Consider the following 21,762-nt stretch of genomic DNA (forward strand, 5'->3'; position numbering starts at 1 on the left):
CCCTGCCTTTACCCCGAAAGCTTTATGTATGTTGGGGCTCAACACTAGCGTACGACCCTCCCATTGGGCGCAACCGCCACCAAGCAACCAGAGTCCTCCTCCCACTTGCCAGTAACAATCAATGGAAGAGCTGTGCGGATGAGAATCCCCACCCCCCTGGATCCAGACGTGAACCCCGAATGGGCCACCATCTTGTAACCAAACCGATCCAGCGCCCTGCAGGTATTACCTCGCAAATGAGTCTCCTGTAGGAGAACTACATCCGGGACGTGGCGCTTCACATACTGCAGGATCAGTGTACGCTTTATTTTATTGCCCAAACCATTAACGTTCCACGACCAGATCCTCATACGTGACTGGTCACCCATTGAATTACAACATTCTCGAACATTCCGGATCTCCCCCTTGCCACTGCTTGTTGCTGTAAGCTAATCCATGTACATTTAAGTCTGAGATGCCATGTGTGAGAAGTTGGCCTGATATTCAGTGTTCACTATTCCAGTGATCACTATGTATCCAAACAACCCTTATGGTGATTGGTTGTAAGTCAACCGATAGACCAGCAATCCTAGTAGCATGGACAAGAGCAGTCTTCGGGCTAAACTCTAGAGGGCGTGTTAAGCCAGCTGTTATACCATCAAATATACCCCTTGAACACCAAGTGAAAGGACACCACACAAGTGTTATGAAAATAAACAGTGTATTTATTTAGATCACAACAGCCCTGTACTCTTTATGAGGACAGGGTACTAAGCACACAACAAAAACTCTTACGAAAATACTTTAAGTTGCACAATTTACACAAATGCCCGAGGGGCACGAAAAACCATATACTATGAAAGTGGAATGCGAAATTACTAGCAGGTAAGTACTATACTAATAGGCTTTGGAATCGCTAGGACTACGTTACTGAACCTTCAGATTACTAGTAGGAGGCCTAGGGGACTCGGGTGCAGAGTGTGCACTCTCACGCGGGATGCGGGACAAAGTCTATGGAGGCTAGTAAAGGCAAAGTTAGTGTTCTCGGGCGAACCCGATAAGGTAGGTCGAAAACGACAGTGGATCTGGACCCTTGGATAGTGAGGCTATGCTGGGGCACCGAAATGCCGAAGTTACCTAGCCCAGGGGCTGCGGCTGCATAGGTCTGAAAAGACGTCGGGAATCCTCGTTGACGAACCAGGAGCCTGAAGAAAGAGTTGCTGGCAGGCGAGCAGTGAAGATTGTTCTAAGTGATCCAAGCCTGGATCGAAGATGGATGACACCTAAAAGCAGAGGGGACCAAGTTCTTGACCACTAGCCAGTGATCAGATGGCACCAGGAGGGCACCGGATGGTAGTCACCTCGACCAGGTGAGTGGGCGACGCTGGGCTCTGCAGTCTCACGGACCAGGAGGCGTTGTCGGCGACCAGGATGGAGGTGCGAGCTGTCCCACGATGGTTGATGCTGTCGACGTCGCTGGACCCAGGATTGGGGCAACAAGTCTTGGCAAATTCAAGCCCTCGCGGTGGACCTAAAATGGCGTCTGGAGTGGACCAAGAGGGTCCGGGGTGCTCCTCTTTTGGAAGGGAGCAAGGGCCAGTCTGGAGCAACCAGACTAGCAGTGGTGATGCCGTCGGTCGTCGTCGGGAAGGCCACAAGCCAGCGGGCTAGTAGCCAGACAACGCGGTGAGCAGCAAAAAGCAGAAGGGCCCCACGCAGATCTCGTGGATGCTGGGGGGCTGGACTTCGGTGCTGGAGCTGCTCAGGGTCGGGGCTTCTCGGACCCCAAAGCACTCACCAGAGGATCCCTCGGCAGTCGTGCTGGATAGAAGTCGTGCAGTTCTGATGATGGCCGGTCCCTCGAGGTTTCGTCGCACCTACGGTTCTCAGCTTAGCTGTAGAGGTAGGTAGAGGTCAGAGGTGCCAGGGAAGCCGGGTCTCGTCGAGCTGGTCAGTCGGATTCCGGAGGAAGGACGTGCAGCAAACCGCAGAGTTCTTAGATGGTGCCTGCGGATGCAGGGTGACTTCTCCTTAGTCACAAGGGAGAAATCTTGAGAAGAGTCGAGAGTTCCTTTCGTGGAAAGTAGTTTCTTGATTCAAAGATGATCTAATTTGGAAGGGTCCCCGCTCCTGCCTTTATCCTAAAGAAAGGGGTGGGTCCATTCCGGACTTTCCCCAGGCCAGGGGCTGGTGTGCCCTGGAACTGGTTCTAGCCGGCAGATGCGTAGTGAGCACCGGGGTGCCACTTGCAGTCACCTTCCTGTAAAGCCCTGCCTACCCAGGATACACAAACCCTGTCTGGGATGGTGCTAGCACCGCCCCTGACAGGAAACCCTTTGTCCAAGCTCCCCTCGCTGGAAGGACTCCCAGCTGCAGGGGGTCAGACTCGTGTCTGTGGTGGCAGCATCCATTTTGTGATGCTGAGGCTTGAGTTAACTTTAACCGGGGTTCACAGTTACATACATGTCGTGTCCCTCTAGAAGGGTGGAATGCTAACCCCGTCGCCAGAATTGGCAAGGGGTTAATATTCCAATTCGCATGACACCTTACTCGACATGTTTTGATAAAGCGATACCAGAGATAGCATTTAACCGCGAGGATTATAATGCACTTAAGAGTATATGGTATGCGTTATCATGGAACAGCTATTAGGACTTGGTTCCGTAAGCTGCAAACGGGCTCAGCTCATGCCAGAGGACCATCTCACACGATTCCAAGCACTCTGCCTTCAGGATTGTTAAGGCCTGCCATAGGAATGACTGATAGGAATACATGTGTCCTTTTTAGGGTTAGATATAGGGATACTATATCTAAAGCAAAGTGTGTTTACACCACCTTGCCCCAGCTGTCGTGCAGCCAGTTGTGTCAGATTTGGATGGCCAGCCAGGGGTGGCATAATACATGCTGCAGCCCCTGGTAGGCCCTGGGTACACCTAGGCCCTGGATACCGAAGGTATGCTGTACAGGGACTGATAAGGTGGCCTAGTACCAATTGGTAAATGCACCTAAGGTACATGTGAGTCAATTTAGAGAGAGAACAGCTAGGCTGTGGGTCTGATTAGCAGGCCCACAGCCAGGGAAAGTCGTAAACCAGTGAAGCAAAAAGCAAAAATCGGGGGTGACCATAGGATTGCAGACCCCACTCTCCTACAGCGGGCACCATCGCACTCCCCTAAGAAGGGATGTATGACGTTACAATGCATACATTCACAACGCATACCATTACAACAAAACTTTTACAACGCAGGATCCATTATAATGCATGCCATTACAACTCAGCTGCTATTACAACGCATGCCATTATAACGTAAGTATGGGTAAGTATTTTTTTTTAATTAATGGGAATGTAATAGTAGTGTAAGTGTTGGATAGTGTAGGGGTTAAAATCACTATTCTAACTCCAGAGGGGTGTAATAGTAGGGTAAGTGTTGGATGGTGTAGGGGTTAAAATTTAATTAAATACTTACCAATACTTACGTTGTAATGGCATGCGTTGTAATGGATCCTGCGTTGTAAACGTTTTGTAGTAATGGTAGTGCGTTGTTTTAGTTGCGTTGTAGCACAAGTTACTACTTGTGTAACGATATATCTGTAAGAGACATTAGTTAGTGATAGATTCCTTACCTTAGAATATCCCCAGGCGTCAGACTGGATCCGGAAAGTTTGGCGTAGCAGTACCCTTGCGCGTCGGTAGGAGTCGTCTGCGGCTCCGCGTCAGTCGTCGGCGTCGTGGGCGCCGTGATGACGTCGTCAGAGTACTTAGACGCCGCCTACGCGTGCTGACGTCAGTTCTTAGCCACAGCTTTTCCGCGCCAGAAGCGCAGAGCCATGACAAAAACCGACACTGGTGCCAAGAAACTAGGGCCCTGAAAGGGGATGACCTTAACCCTAGATATCTGTTCGCAGAACGGGGAGGATGGGTGGGTCGGTAAGGAATCTATCACTAACTAATGTCTCTTACAGATATATCGTTACACAAGTAGTAACTTGTGCATCTGAAAGAGACACGTTAGTGATAGATTCCTTACCTTAGAATAGATACCCCAGCAATACCATCCCCGTGGTGGTGGGTCTGCGAACCAATATTTACACCAGAAAGTCCTGGAGAACGGAACGGCCGAAGTAGCCGTCCCTCCGGACTTGACTGTCCAGGCAGTAGTGCCTCGCAACCGTGTGCAACGAGGCCCACGTAGCTGCCTGGCAAATGTCCTGCAAGGGCACACCTCGGCCCAAGGCAGTTGTAGTGGCCGTGGCTCGAGTGGAATGAGCCCTCAGCCCAACAGGGGGTTCCTTCTTAGCCAAGGAGTAACACGCCTGGATGCACATGATAATCCATTGAGAAATGGTCCTCTTGTGCACCGCTTTCCCTTTCTTAGCGCCCGCGTACCCAACAAAGAGTTGATCATCCACCCGGAACTGGCGTGTGCGATCCAGATAGAACGAAAGCGCACGTTTTGGGTCCAGGCGGTGGAGCCTCTCCTCCTCTCTCGAGGGGTGCGGAGGCGGAAAGAAGGTGGGCAATGTGATGGACTGCCCAATGTGGAAGGCCGTGACCACCTTAGGCAAGAAGGAGGGCCTAGTCCTCAAAAACAACCTTGTCCGGATGGACTGAAAGGAAAGGAGGCTTCCAAGAGAGAGCCTGGAGCTCACTCACTCTCCTGGCAGAGGTGATGGCTACCAGGAAGGCAGTCTTCAAAGAAAGAAGGCGAAGAGGACAGTTGTGAAGTGGCTCAAAGGGAGCGCACATCAGAAATGTTAGAACCAGGTTCAAGTCCCACTGAGGCATCACGAAGGGAACAGGAGGAAAGGTATGAGTGATGCCCTTCAGGAATCTGTTTACGATAGGGGACTTGAACAAAGAAGGCTGGTCAGGCAGCCTCAGAAAGGCTGAAAGAGCCGAAAGGTAGCCCTTGATAGTGCCCAGAGCAGAGCCCTGCTGGGCAAGAGAAAGAAGGAAGAGAAGAACCTCAGAGAGAGGGGCATTGAGGGGATCCACAGCCTTTGCTGTGCACCATGCCACAAATCTGTTCCACCTGCAGGCGTATACCGTCTTTGTGGAGGGACGCCTGGCTGCCAGAATAATGTTACAGACTTCAGGAGCCAAGTCAAATGGCCTCAACTGTTGCCGCTCAATCTCCAAGCATGGAGGTGGAGACTGGACAGGTTCGGGTGGAGGACCGTCCCCTGCTGCTGCGACAGAAGGTCCTCCTGAAGAGGCAGACGAACCGGGGGATCGACTGACATACTGAGTAGCTCGGGATACCAGTACCTTCGTGCCCAGTCCGGAGCCACAAGGATGACTTGTGCCCGGTCGCGCTTGATCTTCTTCAGCACTCTGGGCAGAAGTGGTATGGGCGGAAAGGCGTACAACAGACCGCAGCTCCACTCACGACGAAAAGAGTCTCCGAGCGAGTGCCGCCTTGGAAATTCCAACGCGCAGAACTGATGACATTGTGCGTTCTCTTCGGTGGCGAATAGATCTAACCAAGGCTCTCCCCATCGCAGAAAGAGGCCTTGTGCCACGTCCAAGTTCAGACGCCATTCGTGATCCATCGAGCGCCGACGGCTGAGTTCGTCCGCCCTGGCGTTCAGAGAACCTGCCAGGTGTTGAACCACCAGAGTCACGCCCTGATGTTCCAGCCATTGCCAGAGACGCAGAGCCTCCTGGCAAAGGGTCCACGACCCCACTCCGCCCTGTTTGTTGCAGTACCACATGGCGGTGGTGTTGTCCGTGAACACCTGCACTGCACTCCCTCGGACAGACGGGAGGAATGCTTTCAGTGCCAGACAAATCGCCCGCAGCTCCAACAGATTGATATGGAGCCGGGACTCCGCCGGAGACCAGAGTCCTCTGATCTCCGCCTCTCCCAAGTGGCCTCCCCAGCCCTGGAGGGACACGTCCGTCACAATTACGTGCTCCGGTTGGGGAAGGGAGAGGGATCTGCCGTTGACCCAATCGCGGTCCGTGAGCCACCACTGCAGCTGTCTCTCAGTGCCCTCCGAGATCAGGACATGGTCGGACAGGTTGCCCCGGTGCTGGGCCCACTGAAACTTCAGGTCCCACTGCTGAGCCCGCATCCGCCACCGTGCGTGATGCACCAGAAGGATGCAGGAGGCCATCAGCCCCAGAAGCCGCAGCGTCAACCTGACCGAAACCCGGGATAACGGCCCGAAGATCGGAATCAGAGCCTGTATATCCCGAACCCGCTGTTCGGGTGGGTAAACCCGAAACTGCGCCGAGTCGAGAACCGCTCCGATGAAAAGGAGCTTCTGAGAGGGGCACAGGTGTGACTTCGGCACATTGATGGAAAATCCCAGCTGGTGCAGGAGATCCGCCGTAGTCTGGAGGTGGCTGACGACTGTCTGGGGCGAGCCCGCCTTCAACAACCAGTCGTCTAGGTAGGGGAAGACTGAGACCCCAAACCTGCGCAGATGAGCTGCGACCACTGCCATCACCTTCGTGAACACCCGTGGGGCGCTGGTAAGGCCGAAGGGTAGCACGGTAAACTGAAAGTGCTCGAGGCCTACCGTGAACCGCAGGTAACGCCGGTGGGCCGGCAGGACGGGGATGTGGAAATATGCGTCCTGCAAGTCCAACGCTACCATCCAGTCTCCTGGGTCTAGGGCAGCCAAGACCTGAGCCAGTGTCAGCATTTTGAACTTCTCCTTCCGGAGGAAGCCGTTGACGTTCCTCAGATCCAAGATAGGGCGTAGGCCCCCTTTGCCCTTCTTGGGTACCAGGAAGTAGTGGGAGTAGCAACCACGTCCTACTTCTGGCCCAGGAACGAGCTTGATGGCCCTCTTGGCCAAGAGGGCCTACACTTCCTCCTGCAGGAGCCGCAAGTGATCCCCCGATACACGGTGGTGTTGCGGTGGCATGGCTTGAGGGGTCGTCTCGGAGGGGAGGGAGTAGCCCCTTCGGACGATCTGCAGCACCCACCTGTCCGAAATGACTGTGCGCCAGTGAGAGAGGTGATGGCGAACCCTGCCTCCCACTGGCGTCACATGGGCCGAAAAGCACGGACTAGGAGGGTTTAGAGGCGGATGCTGCGGGGGCAGGTGTGGACTGGCTCCGCTTGTTTCCCCGACCGCCTTCACGGCGGTTTCCACGACCGCGCTGGATGACAGTTTGCGGCGAGTGGCTGGCGGCACGTGTGGGGGCGCCCCTTCCTTGGCCACGAAAGGAGCGAAAGGCACCCATTTGCTGGCGCGGGCCGAGAGGCCCAAGGACTTGGCCGTAGCCCTGGAGTCCTTAAAGCGCTCAAGCGCGTGGTCTGCCTTGTCGCCAAAGAGGCGACGGCCATCGAACGGCATGTCCATGAGTGTATTTTGGACGTCTGCCGAGAAGTTGGCGGATCTCAGCCAGGCGTGGCGTCGTATCGCCACCGTCGTAGCCATCGCTCTGCCCAGCGAGTCAGTAGTATCCAGTCCGCACCTGATTGAATACTTTGCTGCGTCCCGGCTGTAGGAAGGTACCTCCTGACTATGGTTGCCCCCAACTTTTTGCCCTGTGTTTTAGCTGGTTTTTGACATAGTCGACCTGGGACCCTGCCAATCAGGACCCCAGGCCTACTGCTCTCTCTGTAAAATGGATTCCATGTACCTTAGGTGCATTTCCAATTGGTACTGGGCCACCTTATCAGACCCTGTAACTCAGGGCATAGGTGTACCCAGGGCTGCCAGGGGCTGCAGCATGTATTATGCCACCCCTGGCTGGCCTCCTAAATTTGACACAACTGGCTGCATGACAGCTGGGGCAAAGTCGTGTAATCACCCTTTGCTGTAGATATAGTATACCTATATCTAACCCTAAAATGGACACACAGATTCCTATCAGTCACTCCTATGGCAGGCCTTGACAATCCTGAAGGCAGAGTGCTTGGAATCGTGTGAGATGGTGCTCTGGCATGAGCTGAGCCTGTCTGCAGCTTGCGGAACCAAGTCCTAATAGCTGTTCCATGATATCGCATACCATATACTCTTAAGTGCATTATAATCCTCGCGGTTAAATGCTAACTTTGGTATTGCTTTATCAAAACATGTCGAGTAAGGTGTCATACGAATTGGAATACTAACCCCTCGCCAATTCTGGCGACGGGGTTAGCATTCCACCCTTCTAGAGGGACACGCCATGTATGTAACTGTGAACCCCGGTTAAAGTTAAACCAGCTGTCATGCAGCCAGTTGTGTCAAATTTAGGAGGCCAGCCAGGGGTGGCATAATGCATGCTGCAGCCCCTGGCAGCCCTGGGTACACCCATGCCCTGAGTTACAGGGTCTGATAGGGTGGCCCAGTACCAATTGGAAATGTACCTAGGGTACATGGAATCCATTTTAAAGAGAGAGCAGTAGGCCTGGGGTCCTGATTGGCAGGATCCCAGGTCGACTATGTCAAAAACCAGCTAAAACACAGGGCAAAAAGTTGGGGCAACCATAGTCAGGATGTACCTTCCTACAGCTCCGTCCCCGCGACCTGTCCCTCGACCTCCCGTGGAACCGGGACCAGGACCTCACACGGCGCGGGGCCGACTGGCGGATTTCGAGTCGCCTGCGGGACCGCTCCCGCCTGGCCTTCCTCGAAAGGGCCCGACAGTCGGAGCAGGCCTCGTCGTCATGGTCGACGCCCAAACACATCAGGCACAAGCGGTGGGGATCCGTGACCGACATGGTACGTCGCACTCGTCGCAATGCTTGAATCCGGGCATCCCTAACGGCACCGTGGGAGTCGTTAAGACTTCGAAATGGATCAAAAGATCACAAATGTTTAGTCAAAAAGTGACTAGGGAACTGCTCTTTCCAGATCTGCGCTGGCCGGCGCGGAAAAAAGAACTGACGTCAGCACGCGGAGGCGGCGTCTAAGTACTCCGACGACGTCATCACGGCGCCCACGACGGCGACGACGGACGCGGACCCGCAGACGACGCCTACCGACACGCAAGGGTACTGCTACGCAAAACTTTCCGGATCCAGTCTGACGCCTGGGGATATTCTAAGGTAAGGAATCTATCACTAACGTGTCTCTTTCAGATATGGCTGTTTCCCCTAAGAAGAGAGAAAGGGAATCGGACCCCATCTCTACAGTGGCCCCAGGGAGGCAGGGCTCCCACCACCGAAAAAAGAGTGTTTTCGGGGGAGGGGTGCAGGAGTGCAGCAGCTCCCCCAAAGACTTTTAAAAAGTAAGGATGCTACGTTGACAAGGTCAAAGAAAAAATGATCACTCTAGGAATCACTGCTATTTTTAAGCACTCCCAAGGCTGGTGCTTTTGCTCTTCAGCTGGTAATGCAGTAACATAAAGGGGCTGCATTCTATGTGGTGTAACTTTGTTAAAGAGAGACACAGAAACATAGTTTATGTTTGAACAAAGCTTTATTTTAATTTTTTATGTTTATAGCTTTATTTAAAGGTGTCCTTGTAGTTGACAGCAATGATTATTCCTGAAAGGCAGCAATGTTTTATTAATTTCAATGTGTGTACTTGGTTGCAATGCTTTATTATTTATAATAATTACAGATGGATTATGGTTACTGGAGTCAATAAAGGAATGACATATTATAGCATGTGATTCTAGCCTTTAGGTGTGGTAACTGTAGGAGAGTAGGGTCTGCAATACTATGGTCACCCCAGATTTTTGCTTTTTGCTTCACTGGTTTACGACTTTCCCTGGCTGTGGGCCTGCTAATCAGACCCACAGCCTAGCTGTTCTCTCTCTAAATTGACATCCATGTACCTTAGGTGCATTTACCAATTGGTATTGGGTCACTCTTGTAAGTCCTTGTACAGTGTACCTTAGGTACCCAGGGCATAGGTGCACCCAAGGCCTACCAGGGGCTGCAGCATGTATTGTGCCACCCCATCTAAACAGACACAACTGGCTGGTAACACAGCTGGGGCAAGGTGGTGTAATCACCCTTTGCTTTAGATATAGTATACCTATATCTAAACCTAAAATGGACATATATACTCCTATAAGTCACTCCTATGGCAGGCCTTAACAATCCTGGAGGCAGAGTGCTTGGAATTATGTGAGATGGTGCTCTAGCATGAGCTGAGCCTGTCTGCAGCTTTTGGAACCAAGTCCTTTAGCTGTTTCCATGATAACGCTATACCATATACTCTTAAGTGCATTATAATCCTCGCGGTTATTGCTAACTTTGGCATAGAATTATCAAAACATGTCGAGTAAGGTGTCATACAAATTGGAATACTACCCCCTCGCCAGTTCTGGTGACTGGGGTAGCATTCCACCCTTTTAGAGGGACACGACATGCATGTAACTGTGAACCCCGGTTAAAGTTAACTCGAGTCTCAGCATCAAAAAATGGAAGCTGCCACCACAGACACAAGTCTGAACTTCTGCTGCTGGGAGTCCTTCCAGCGAGGGAGGCTTGGACAAAGGATTTCCTGCCTTGGGAGGTGCTAGCACCACTCCAGACAGGATTTTGTGTATTGAGGTAGGAATGAGACATGCCTGGGGCACACAAGGTGTCCCTGTGCATACCCCGGTTCAAACCAGTTGCTGGGGCACTCCAGCCCCAGCTTTGGCGCGAAACCGGACCAAGGATAGGGGGTGTAACCACCCCCCTTCCTGGTCCCACCCATAGGAGGGACCTAGTCATAGTACAGCCCCCTTTAGGAGAATAAAGGTAAGAGCTGGTCCCGTTTTAAATTATATTAATCCGACTGAAGAAATCTCCCCTGTGGCCAAGAAGTGACCACCCTGCATCTGCAGGAACCATCAAGCATCCTAGCGGTTCACTTTGTCGTCCTTCCTGCCTGGAAAGAGACTTCAGAGCCCGACGAGATCCGGACTTCCAGACCTCTCCGACCTCTACCTACATCTGCAGCACAACTGAGATCCGTGGGTGCGACGAGACACGTGGGATCTTGGAGAAACTGCACTTCGCTTCCAGCACGACTTCAGAGGCATCCTCGAGAAAGTGCTTTGGGGATTGAGAAGCCCCAGCCCCGAGCTGCTCCTGCACAGACGATCAGCCCTCCAGCATCCACGAGATCTGCGTGGACCCTTTTGCTTGATTACTGCTCGACGCGTGGTCTGCTCACTTGCCGGCTGGCTAGTGACCTCCTAGACGATGATGCATGAAATCTACACCGCTGGTCTGGTTGCTCCAGACTGGCCCTTGCTTCCCTGCAAAGGAGAAACACCCTGGACCCTCCTGGTCCGCACCAGACGCCTTTTCCACTCACCGCGTGGGTTGCCTTTGCCTAGACCTGTTGACGCCGAATCCGGAACCACCACCGCCAACCGCGAGAGCCTGCGTGGGACAGCTCGTGCCTCCATCCTGGTCGTCGAAGACACCACCTGGTCCACGTGGCTGCATAGTCAAGCGTCCACTCTTCACCTGATCGCGACAACAGAATCTGGTTCCTTCCTGGTTCCACTCCGGTCACTGGCTAGTGACTGTGAACATTGTCCCCTCTGCTTTCAGGTCTTCATCTTCCTCGATCCACCCTTGGATCACTCCGGACAGCTTCCTCCTGGTCGCCTGCAGCATCTTTCTTCAAGGCTCCATAGACTTCAACGCGGAAACCCGACACACTTTCACACCTATGCACCCGCAGCCCGTGGGTGAGATAACGAGAGCATTTCGGTGCTCAAGGGTAGATTGAATCTCCTGGTGTCCAGGTATCCAGCCGTTTTAGTCCTATCTAGTCGGAACTGTATTTTACTTACCTTTTCGTAATTTGTACTGTCCATTGACTTTGTCCCGCATCTCGCATGTGAGTTCACACTCTGCACACGCGTTCTGTGGGCCTCCTGCTACTTACCTAAGGTTAGGGTAGCGTAGTCCCAGCGATCCTACAGCCTCTGGACAGCTCCATTCCTTCTATTTATTTCCTTATACCATTTTCTTAGTACATGGTTTGTCGTGCCCCCAGGTCACCATTGTATTTTGTGCAACTTATCGTATTTTTCTTAAGAGTCTTGTCATGTGCTTAGCCCTCTGATCTCATAAAGAGTTCAGAGGTATTTTGTTAGTAATAAATATCTTGTTTATTTTCATAACAACCTGTGTGGTGTCCTTTCATTTGGTATTCAAGGGGTTATATGTGGTAAAACAGCTGGCTTCACATGCCAAAAGAGTTTAGCCTAAGACTGCTTTGTCCATGCTACCAGTAGGATAGCTGGTCTATTAGGTTGACTTACAACCAATCACCATAAGGGTTGTTTGGACTGATACAAGGTGATCACTAGAACTAGTGAGCTTCATATATCAGGCCAACTTCTCACAGTAGCATTGACCTCATTTAAAGTGACACATTCCTATATGGTTATGTGCTACAATGTGGAGGGAGGGGGTAACTCTGCCTTTTGGGGTCCTGACCCTTTAAGGGTCAAATGTAATGTTGCCAAAGGTATTTCAGCCTTATCTATCTATCTATCTATCTATCTATCTATCTATCTATCTATCTAACTATCTATCTATCTATCGGGATCGATAGATCGATCGATAGATAGATAGACAGATAGTAATTTTCCAATTCGATCGATCTATGTAGAACTAAGTAGGGTTTGAGTAATAAATGTTTTTTTCCCTTTTCTAAAGAAAAAGCACAAGATTGAACAGCCATTCGTTGAGTGTTATTGCGTGCTAGAGAATGGCAATTACTAGCTGATACCACCTCCCATGAATAGGCCTTGAACTACTCTGCTACGCTACCCTAACAGAGTCCAGCACTACAGTGGGTCGCTTAGTTCCCAGTAAAGGAGTGAATGTGAACCCACCCACAATGTGCAGGCCATACGAATAATGGCCCACTTCCCTACAGTTGCACACAAATGTGTAAAACAAATCAATAGAGAATCCCAGGCAGATACCTAGACAAAAGAAACATAAAACACTTCCTGAGACTGATAAATTGTGCACAACACACAGAGGGACAGAGAGGGAGACAAAGAACATAAATCTGTACTGTTCCTGGATTTACTAAATATTCCCACTGAAGACGTTGATATCCATCTTACACAGGTGAAGTGTGCCATGCAGTGGCAGACCATTTCTTTCTAGTTCCTGTACAAGTGACACTCACCTCTTCACCAAGACCAGCTTCCTTTCTCTCCAGCTCCTTCTTCAGCAGTTTAAGCAGGTAGTCGACTCTGGACTGCAAGTGCTTTCCTTGGGGTTTTTTGTCTGGTTCCATAGGAATGATCTTAAAAATAAATACATATTGTCTGGAATTTACAAACAGCAGGGTGCATACAGCTTAACTATTGGGAACAAATACTTGGTTTTAGATCTGGGGAAAATGCAGGTTAGCGAAACAAGTGAAAGTGTAAAACAAGAAAGCAAGACAAAAGAATATGCAGGGAAAGAGACAATGCTTTGGGCATTGTCAAAACTGACAGCAACTCTGAAATCAATTGAAAAGTTAGGAAGAAGCACAGAAAATTGTGTCAATCTAAATAAAAAAACCCTGCTCTACGTCAATAGTGAAAGAGGATTAGAAAAAATGGAGCAGTAGGTTCACTGTTCTCATCAAAATGAGGCGACTATGCCTTCACCTTAAACAATGTTAAATACACTGGCAGTTAAAAAAAGAACAGTACAAGAGATGGAAAGGCCAGAATGACATGCTCTGAACATTAGTTTTGTCTTGTTTTAAATGCAAAGATAGCAAACAGGAATAAAAAGCGCAGAACAGCGAAGAATTGAATTAAACAGGAAGGAGAACAAAAGTTACTTACTTGTAAACTGTGGTTCTCCAGTATTGGTGTCTTTCATAGATTCACATGCTTGAATAATTCCCAGTCGTCGAAGTGGGAGTCCCACGGTACATAAAAAAGTAGTAATATATATATTTATATATTGTTATATATATGTTATTCAAAATATATTTTAACTATTTTTTTTTAATTATTGTATGTATGTATTTTCATGTTCTTTAATGGTATCTTTTTAAGTACCGAATAAAGATAAAGTTGAAATTTGAATTTGACATATATACATATATACATATATATATACATATATATATATATATATATATATATATATATATATATATATATATATATATATATATGCAGCAACAGCAGTTTTTCAAAGGCTCCGCATTCCATCGACCCAGGAAAACCACACGAATCCAAATGTAAATAAAGGCACAGAGTTTTATTAAAAGTTTAAGTCCAACAGAATCTGACGCGTTTCGGGCATCCGCCCTTGCTCACAGACAGTCAGTTTATGTGGCATACACATTTAAATACCCAGTGCTTCACAGTTTTTTTGTTTCAATTAACATTTTTTTCTTTTTTTCAAACACGACACCATGTGATCATGGAAAGAAAGGACATACTCCATTTTGAGCACTGAAAGGTCTGTTTTCCAAACAGTAGTATCAACAGTTGTTATTTACTACAAAGAAGTAATGGGTTCAAATCCACAATGTAAAAAAAGAGAAATTACTAAAGTCCATTGTTAAAAAACAAATGTACATCTGATGGCCAATAAATGCGACAAATATAATATAATTTGACGCATGTAAAAAAATTGCCTAAAATGCAAGGAGAAATCAAGCAAAAACACGCCGTGTTACAATTCATTTAAAAAGACAATGCAATCTTTTTGGATAAAACCCATACATTGTGCAAATTACGCAACCATGTGCAAACTTTTTAGCAACATATCCTAATAAAGTGCAAATGCAATGTGCAATTCATGTTGTTTATATAAACATCATAAAGTGACGAAGTGCAATATTGTGCAAACGAATGCAAAAATGTTAAACAATTGGATAAAATCTAATATGAATGGGTTCTATATGTCTTTATCAAGTAACAAGGCAACAAAGAAATTGAGTGCCTGAAATGCAAGAGGCCAACAATAATTTTGAATCAAAACATGGAACAATAGTAAAGAACCACTGACGATATTAATGTGGTTTTAGGTAAGGAAAACAGAAACTAGCATATAGTCCCATGTGGCTATGTCTAAATAAAGTAAAAAAAAGTGTACCCCCAAAAAAATTATTATGGAAAAAAGTTTATATGGTAACAACCATGAAGCAATATGTGATGAAGAAAAAGTAAGAGAGTGATAAGGTGTATGTGTGAAATTCTGTATACAAAGATAATGCCAAAACTACGGATAATACTAGTGGATGCTATTTCCAGAAATCAGAATAAAGAGCAGCATAAGTTTACAGGAAAACGTACAAATCTTCTGTATTATTGAGCCCGTTTGGAAATCTACTATCCAATTCCAAAATGAACTGGGACTCAAGTCTCCTAAGCATCCTGTCTCTGTCCCCACCCCTCACAGGTTTATCTACAGAGGCGATGACAAAGTAAGATAGGCATTGTAAATCGTTTTTGTGATTGCTCTTAAAATGCCTGGCCACCGGATATGATGGATCATTATTTACAATGGCACGCAGATGCTGGAGGATCCTGACATGCACAGGCAGTCGTGTACTGCCGACATACCTAAGTCCACATGTACATGTCAGGACATATATGGCAAACTCAGTTTTACAAGTAAACTGACCCCTGATGTTAATTGGGTCAGCACTGAAAGGTGTATAATACTGAGTAGTTGATTTGCCAAATTTGCACGCCCTGCATGAGGTGCAGCGTTTGAAACCATAGCGAGATTTAATCCACTCTTCCTTCTTCCTAAGCTCAGGAAAATCATGACAGATATGTGATCTCAAGGAAGGGCCCTTCCGAAAGGTCACAGTGGGACCATCAGGCAGTCTGGGTTTTAACACCTGATCAGTTAACAAGACCGGCCACCTTTGCGACATGATGGATCTTATTTGTCTTGCTTGCCTGCTATAGGCCGTTATGAGTCTGGGTGCTTCAGTGTTGTCATCTGGGACATTCTCAGACCTGGTATTAGTCGTCTGATCTAGCAAGGATTCACGAGTTCTGTTGTTAGCTTTCTGCAATGCCACCTTAAGAGTAGATTCAAGGTAGCCCCTTTGTCTGAATCTCTCCAAGGCTTCCTTCGTGCAGAGTTCAAGATCAATGTCTGTACTGCATATTCGTTTGATCCTGAGTAGCTCGCCTAATGGGATTTTATCCACTACATGTCTGGGGTGGGCACTGCTGGCATGCAAAATGCTGTTGCTAGCAGTGCTTTTTCTATGCAGTTTCGTTGCTAGGTGTCCATTATGTACAAACATTTTTACATCCAAAAACTCAGCCTCACAGTCACTGATAGATTTAGTGAATCTTAGATTTTCTAGGTTGGTATTCAGACTGGTTACAAAATTGTCAGCACTGGCAAGATCTCCCCGCCATAAAACAAAAACATCGTCTATATAACGAATCCACAATAAAACATGTTTGTCAAAAATAATCGCATGTTGCCGCCTGAGGACCTGTTCCTCCCACCAGCCTACGTGTAAACACGCATAGCTGGGGGAAAAACAGGCCCCCATAGCAACTCCACACTTCTGTACAAAGATATCATTCCCAAATAAGAAGAAATTATTGTTAAGACACCAAGTAGTTAGTTCCATTAATACTTTGTTGTGACTGTAGCAATTGATGGGTCTTTTGCCAAGAAAGAAATCGAGCGCTCTTAGGCCAGATGTATGCTCTATGCTCGTATAGAGCGACTCGATATCCAAAGTAATCATTAACATATCACTGCTCCATGGAATGTTGTTAATTTTGGTAAATGAAATCCCTGGTGTCCTTAACATAAGTAGGTAAGTCTTTGACCAAGTTCTGCAAGAAATAGTCAATGTATTGTGTGACATGTTCTGCCACCCCCCCAATGGCCGAGATGATAGGCCGGCCAGGGACTGGCTCAACCTGCTTATGAACTTTTGGGAGTAGATATAACTTGGGCAAGATTGGAAACTCTACATGGAGAAAGTCAAACTCCTGAGCGGAAATCATACCGTCTCTTTTGCATTGGTATAGCAACTTTTTCAACCCATCCTTGGCATCATTGAAATGCTTAATGTTGGATTTAGAGTAACAAGTTATATCGTTTAGTTGCCTTTTTGCTTCAGAAATGTAGGCTTCCTGGGGCCAGATAACTACATTCCCCCCTTTGTCCGCAGTAGTTACAATAATATTGTGGTCGTTACCCAGTTTCTTGATGAGTGAAAAATACTCGTTTTCTTTTTTGCTTTTGTAGCGTTTTTTGTGCTTTACTTTATAATGTAACTTCTTGAGATCCTCAACCACCACGTCCTGAAACACAACAATCGAATCCCTAGGCATGGTTGGATTGAATTTAGACTTCGGTTTGAAAGGGCTGATGCTAGCCCCTACTTGTGGAATAGATGCTGCTCTTAATTCTTCCTGAGTGGAGTTAAGATTGGAAGATGTTGCATTCTCAGAGGCCAAATGGTGCAAAGTCAACAAAGATTTAGCGTACCTCGACGGTAGAGCCAGAGATACATTTTCAATGTCATCAGGACGAGACGGCTCTTTTCCTTGTTCGTTAAGCCCCTCCTTAATGTTAAAGAATTTTTTGATTTTTAATTTTCTAATATACAGATAGACATCAATGCGAGTCTTTGCGTAATTAAAGTCAGTTGGTGGACAGTACGTTAACCCTAAACTCAAAAGTTGTTTTTCTGCTTCAGTTAGGGTAACAGTAGATAAATTAATGATGGTATTGTCACTTCTCTTTTTTTGCGCCAGTACTGTCGCTTCGTTTTTTTTGTGGAGATTTTCCGCTTTTTTCCGGCGCTCACTCCTCCTTTTGTTGCATCTGGCTCGCTTGACTGCTGCTGTTGTCCTTTCTGTTGAAATTTTGTCCGAGGCCTTAATGTCTGTAGTCGATCCGAAACTAAAAAAATCGACCTCCTCCCCTAAATCCAATATATATATATATATATATATATATATATATATATATATATATATAAAAAACATAATAAATATATATATATACATATAAATATAATGTATATAAATAGACAAAGAAGAAATTTAAAGGTACCATAGAACAACATAGGCCCAAAGGGAGAATTCACTTTAGTAACATATCCATGTCATTATAATGGTCCACATTCCAGCCAATCAGGCTGCAGCACCCGCTAGAACCTTCTCCTCAGAAGCTCAAGCCCTCAGATTTTCGAAGCACAAAAGTGACCAAGAGTGCATGAGGAGAAGAGAGCCTCTGAGGGGAGGAAGGGTGGGTCGCATGTGAATCTATGAAAGACACCAATGCTGGAGATCCACAGTTTACAGGTAAGTAAATTTTGTTCTTCTCCAGTATTAGGGTGTCTTTCATAGATTCACATGCTTGAATAAGAATAGAAAGCAGTACGCCAACACATGAGTCATAAAAGGCAATAAGAACAAATGCAAGCAAAGAAATGCACATATGAACATTGCAGATATATATGTAAGAGAAAACCTTTTATGACAGGAGGCAGGAAGCAACAGAGGCTCACCTTCATCTAAAAGATATTTCAGAGCACCGCTTGACCCACAATAGTGTCTGCAGCGTCAGCTGTCTCCAGACAGTAGTGCCTCGTGAACGTGTGCCTGCTGGACCACGTTGCCGCCCTGCAGATCTGATGTAGAGGCACTCCAGCAAATAGGGCGGTACAAGATGCAACTCGTCGAGTGTGCTCGCACCGGAGCAGAAAGAGGGTTGCCAGCCCGTTGATGGCAGAAGGATATGGCAGAAGAAATCCATTGAGTAATGGATTGTTTAGTGACCGGATGTCCCTTGCGCATTCGTCCATAAGCCACAAAGAGCTGGTCTGATTTACGAAAAGCAGCAGTGCGTTGAATATAGAATTTAAGGCAGCGCTTTAAGTCCAAAGAATGAAGAGAGCGCTCAGCGGGAGACTGAGGGTCTGGGAAAAAAGTCTTGAGAATGACAGGTTCATTAAGGTGGAAGTCTGAAGGAACCTTAGGAATAAATTTAGGATTCGTAAAAAGTGTAACAGCGTCCCTGGAGAATTGAAGAAAAGGAGGCTGAATGGTGAAAGCTTGGATGTCGCTAACTCGACTGGAGGATGTAAGTGCGAGGAGGAGGGCAAGTTTCCAAGTAAGGAATTGTAATTCCGCTGAATGAATAGGCACGAAAGGAGGTTGGAGGAGCTGTGATAAGACAAGATTCAAACGCCAAGCAGGTGGTGGACGCCGGATAGGTGGAAACATCCGGAACAGGCCCTTAAAGAACTGACAAATGATCCGAGAGGAGAAAAGTGACGTGGAACCCTCGTGGCGAAAGAGGAACATCGCGGTCAGTTAGACTTTAAGAGTGCAATGCAAAAGTCCCGACTTTGCCAAAAGGAGGAAAAAAGGCAGGATTTGCTCAGTTGTGGTGAGCAGAGGATCGACCTTCTCCTTGTGGCACCAGACACAAAACCGTTTCCATTTCAGTTTATAGGTCTTGACTGTGGAAGGAGCGCGTGCATGAGCAAGCACCTCTGCACTCGGGAGCAATATTCAGATGTGCAAATTCATTGTACTCAGGTTCCAAGCATGAAGCTGGAGAGACGTCGGATCCGGATGGCTAATCTGGCCCTGGCTCATGGTGAGAAGATGAGGCAGAGGACGAAGAAGAATCGGATCGCACTGGGAAAATAGAAGAAGATCCGTGAACCACGGGCGACGCGGCCACCTGGGCGCAATCAAGGGGATGTGACATGGCTGATGTCTCATCTTGTGCAGTAGGCGTGGAATCAAAGGGATCGGCGGAAAAACGTTAACGAATTTGTTCGACCAGTTGATCGAAAATGCATTCCCGCTCGATTCACTGTGGGGATGCCGACTTGCGAAGCGTAGGCATTTGCGGTTGAGTGGAGTCGCAAACAGATCCAGCTCCGGCTGGCCCCACAAGCGAAACACATACTCCAGAGTCGGTTGATGGAGTTCCCACTCGTGATTGTCCGTAGCCGATCTGCTGAGAGTCGGCAAGGGCGTTAGAGGCACCCGGTACGTGAACTGCTGTTAGCTGGACTCTATGTTGAATCACCAATTCCCAGATCTGTTGTGCCTGTCTGGATAGCAGAAGAGACCTCGTACCCCCTTGCTTGTTGAGGTAGTTCATACTGGTGGTGTTGACCGTATGCACCAGCAGCGACTTCCCTACCACCAGCAGCTGGAAAGATTTTAGGGCGAGGAAGATAACCAAGAGTTCCAGGCGATTTATGTGCCATGTGCATTGATCTGCCGTCCATTTGCCCTTGAGTGACAACCCTTCGAGGTGTGCACCCTAACCCTCTAAGGAAGAGTCCATCGTAAGGGTAAGCGTGGGGTGTGTGTGTCCTGGAACGGCCGTCCGGTGGCGATGTTTGGAAGGTGAGCCCACCATTCCAATGCGCCCTGAATGCGGGAAGTCAGGCAGATTTTGTTGTTGAACGACCCTGAGACTTGCAGCCATCGTTTGTCCAACTCCTCTTGGAGGACTCGCATGTGTAGCCTGCAATTGGGGATCAGCTGTATGCAGGACAATGCCATGCCCAGAAAAGATTTTAACATCTGGACAGAAGAAGACCTTCTTGAGGGTAGAAGAGCCACCATCTTGACGATGCGATCTTGTCGCTCCTGCGAAACAAACACCTTTGCCAGACGAGAGTCTACTAATGCCCCTAGAAAGATCCTTTGTTGTGCTGGACGGACATGTGATTTCTCGTGGTTGATGGAAAGACCCAAGGTGTGAAAGACGGATAGGCAAGTCTGAGTGTGTTGTCTTGCTGCATGAAAGGTTTGGATGTATGACGTTACAACGCAAACTTTTACAACGCACACCGTTACAACGCAATTTTTACTATGCAGATACATTTACAACGAATGCCTTTACAACGCATGACATTACATAGCAGATGCTATTACAACGCATGCCATTACAACGTAAGTATAGGTAAGTATATTATTTTATTTAAAAAATTTAATTTATTAAAATTTATTAAAGTAAATTATTTTTTAATAATTGTTTTGTACATATATATTTAAAAAAATAATTTTTAAAGAACTATTATTATTATTACAGAACTATTATTAATAAATAAAATTATTAAAATTAATTTTTAATTTTTTAAAATTATTTATTTAAAAACGGAACCCTAAAAATACCCCAGTTACCCTGTACCCTAAAAATACCCCTATACCCCAAAATCCAAACCCAACCCTGAACCCTAAAAATACCCCTGTACCCCAAAACTTAAACCTGAACCCTAAAAATACCCCTGTACCCCAAAACCCAAACCCAGCCCTGAACCCTAAAAATACCCCTGTACCCCAAACCCAGCCCTGAACGCTAAAAATACCCCTGTACCGCAAACCCAAACCCAGCCCTGAACCCTAAAAATACCCCTGTACCCCAAAATCCAAACCCAGCCCTGAACCCTAAAAATACCCCTGTACCCCAAAACCCAAACCCAGCCCTGAACCCTAAAAATACCCCTGTACCCCAAAACCCAAACCCAACCCTGAACCCTAAAAATACCCCTGTACCCCAAACCCAGCCCTGAACCATAAAAATACCCCTGTACCCCAAAACCCAAACCCAGCCCTGAACCCTAAAAATACCCCTGTAGCCCAAAACCCAAACCCAGCCCTGAACCCTAAAAATACCCCTGCACCCCAAACCCAACCCTGAACCCTAAAAATACCCCTTTTCCCCAAAATCCAAACCCAACCCTGAACTCTAAAAATACCCCTGAACCCCATAACCAAAACTATATATATAGAATTACTTTAATTAATTTATTTTAATTATTTTTAATATTTTTGTAATTAAAAAAAGGTTAAATAAAATAATATACTTACCTATACTTACGTTGTAATGTGGAGAATTGTGGCTCAGGGGTTAGAGGCGGCAGACCCGGAAGCTGAGA

At 47.3% G+C, this 21,762-nt stretch overlaps 1 protein-coding gene across 1 annotated transcript in view; it reads right to left on the minus strand.

Annotated features, from left to right (window-relative positions):
- Nucleotides 1-21,762, minus strand: part of LOC147662684 (ATP-dependent chromatin remodeler CHD2-like) — a gene marked incomplete at its 3' end in the record, with an annotated part of 564,171 nt that overhangs the window by 114,378 nt on the left and 428,031 nt on the right. Inside the window, exon 12 of the mRNA XM_086950980.1 lies at nucleotides 13,030-13,149. Within this exon, the coding sequence (XP_086807106.1) occupies nucleotides 13,030-13,149 (120 nt within the window). The remainder of the gene's footprint in view (nucleotides 1-13,029; nucleotides 13,150-21,762) is intronic.

The sequence above is a fragment of the Lissotriton vulgaris genome, unplaced genomic scaffold (genome assembly GCF_964263255.1).
Source record: "Lissotriton vulgaris unplaced genomic scaffold, aLisVul1.2 SCAFFOLD_1424, whole genome shotgun sequence".
In the NCBI taxonomy this organism is placed as follows: Eukaryota; Metazoa; Chordata; class Amphibia; order Caudata; family Salamandridae; genus Lissotriton; species Lissotriton vulgaris.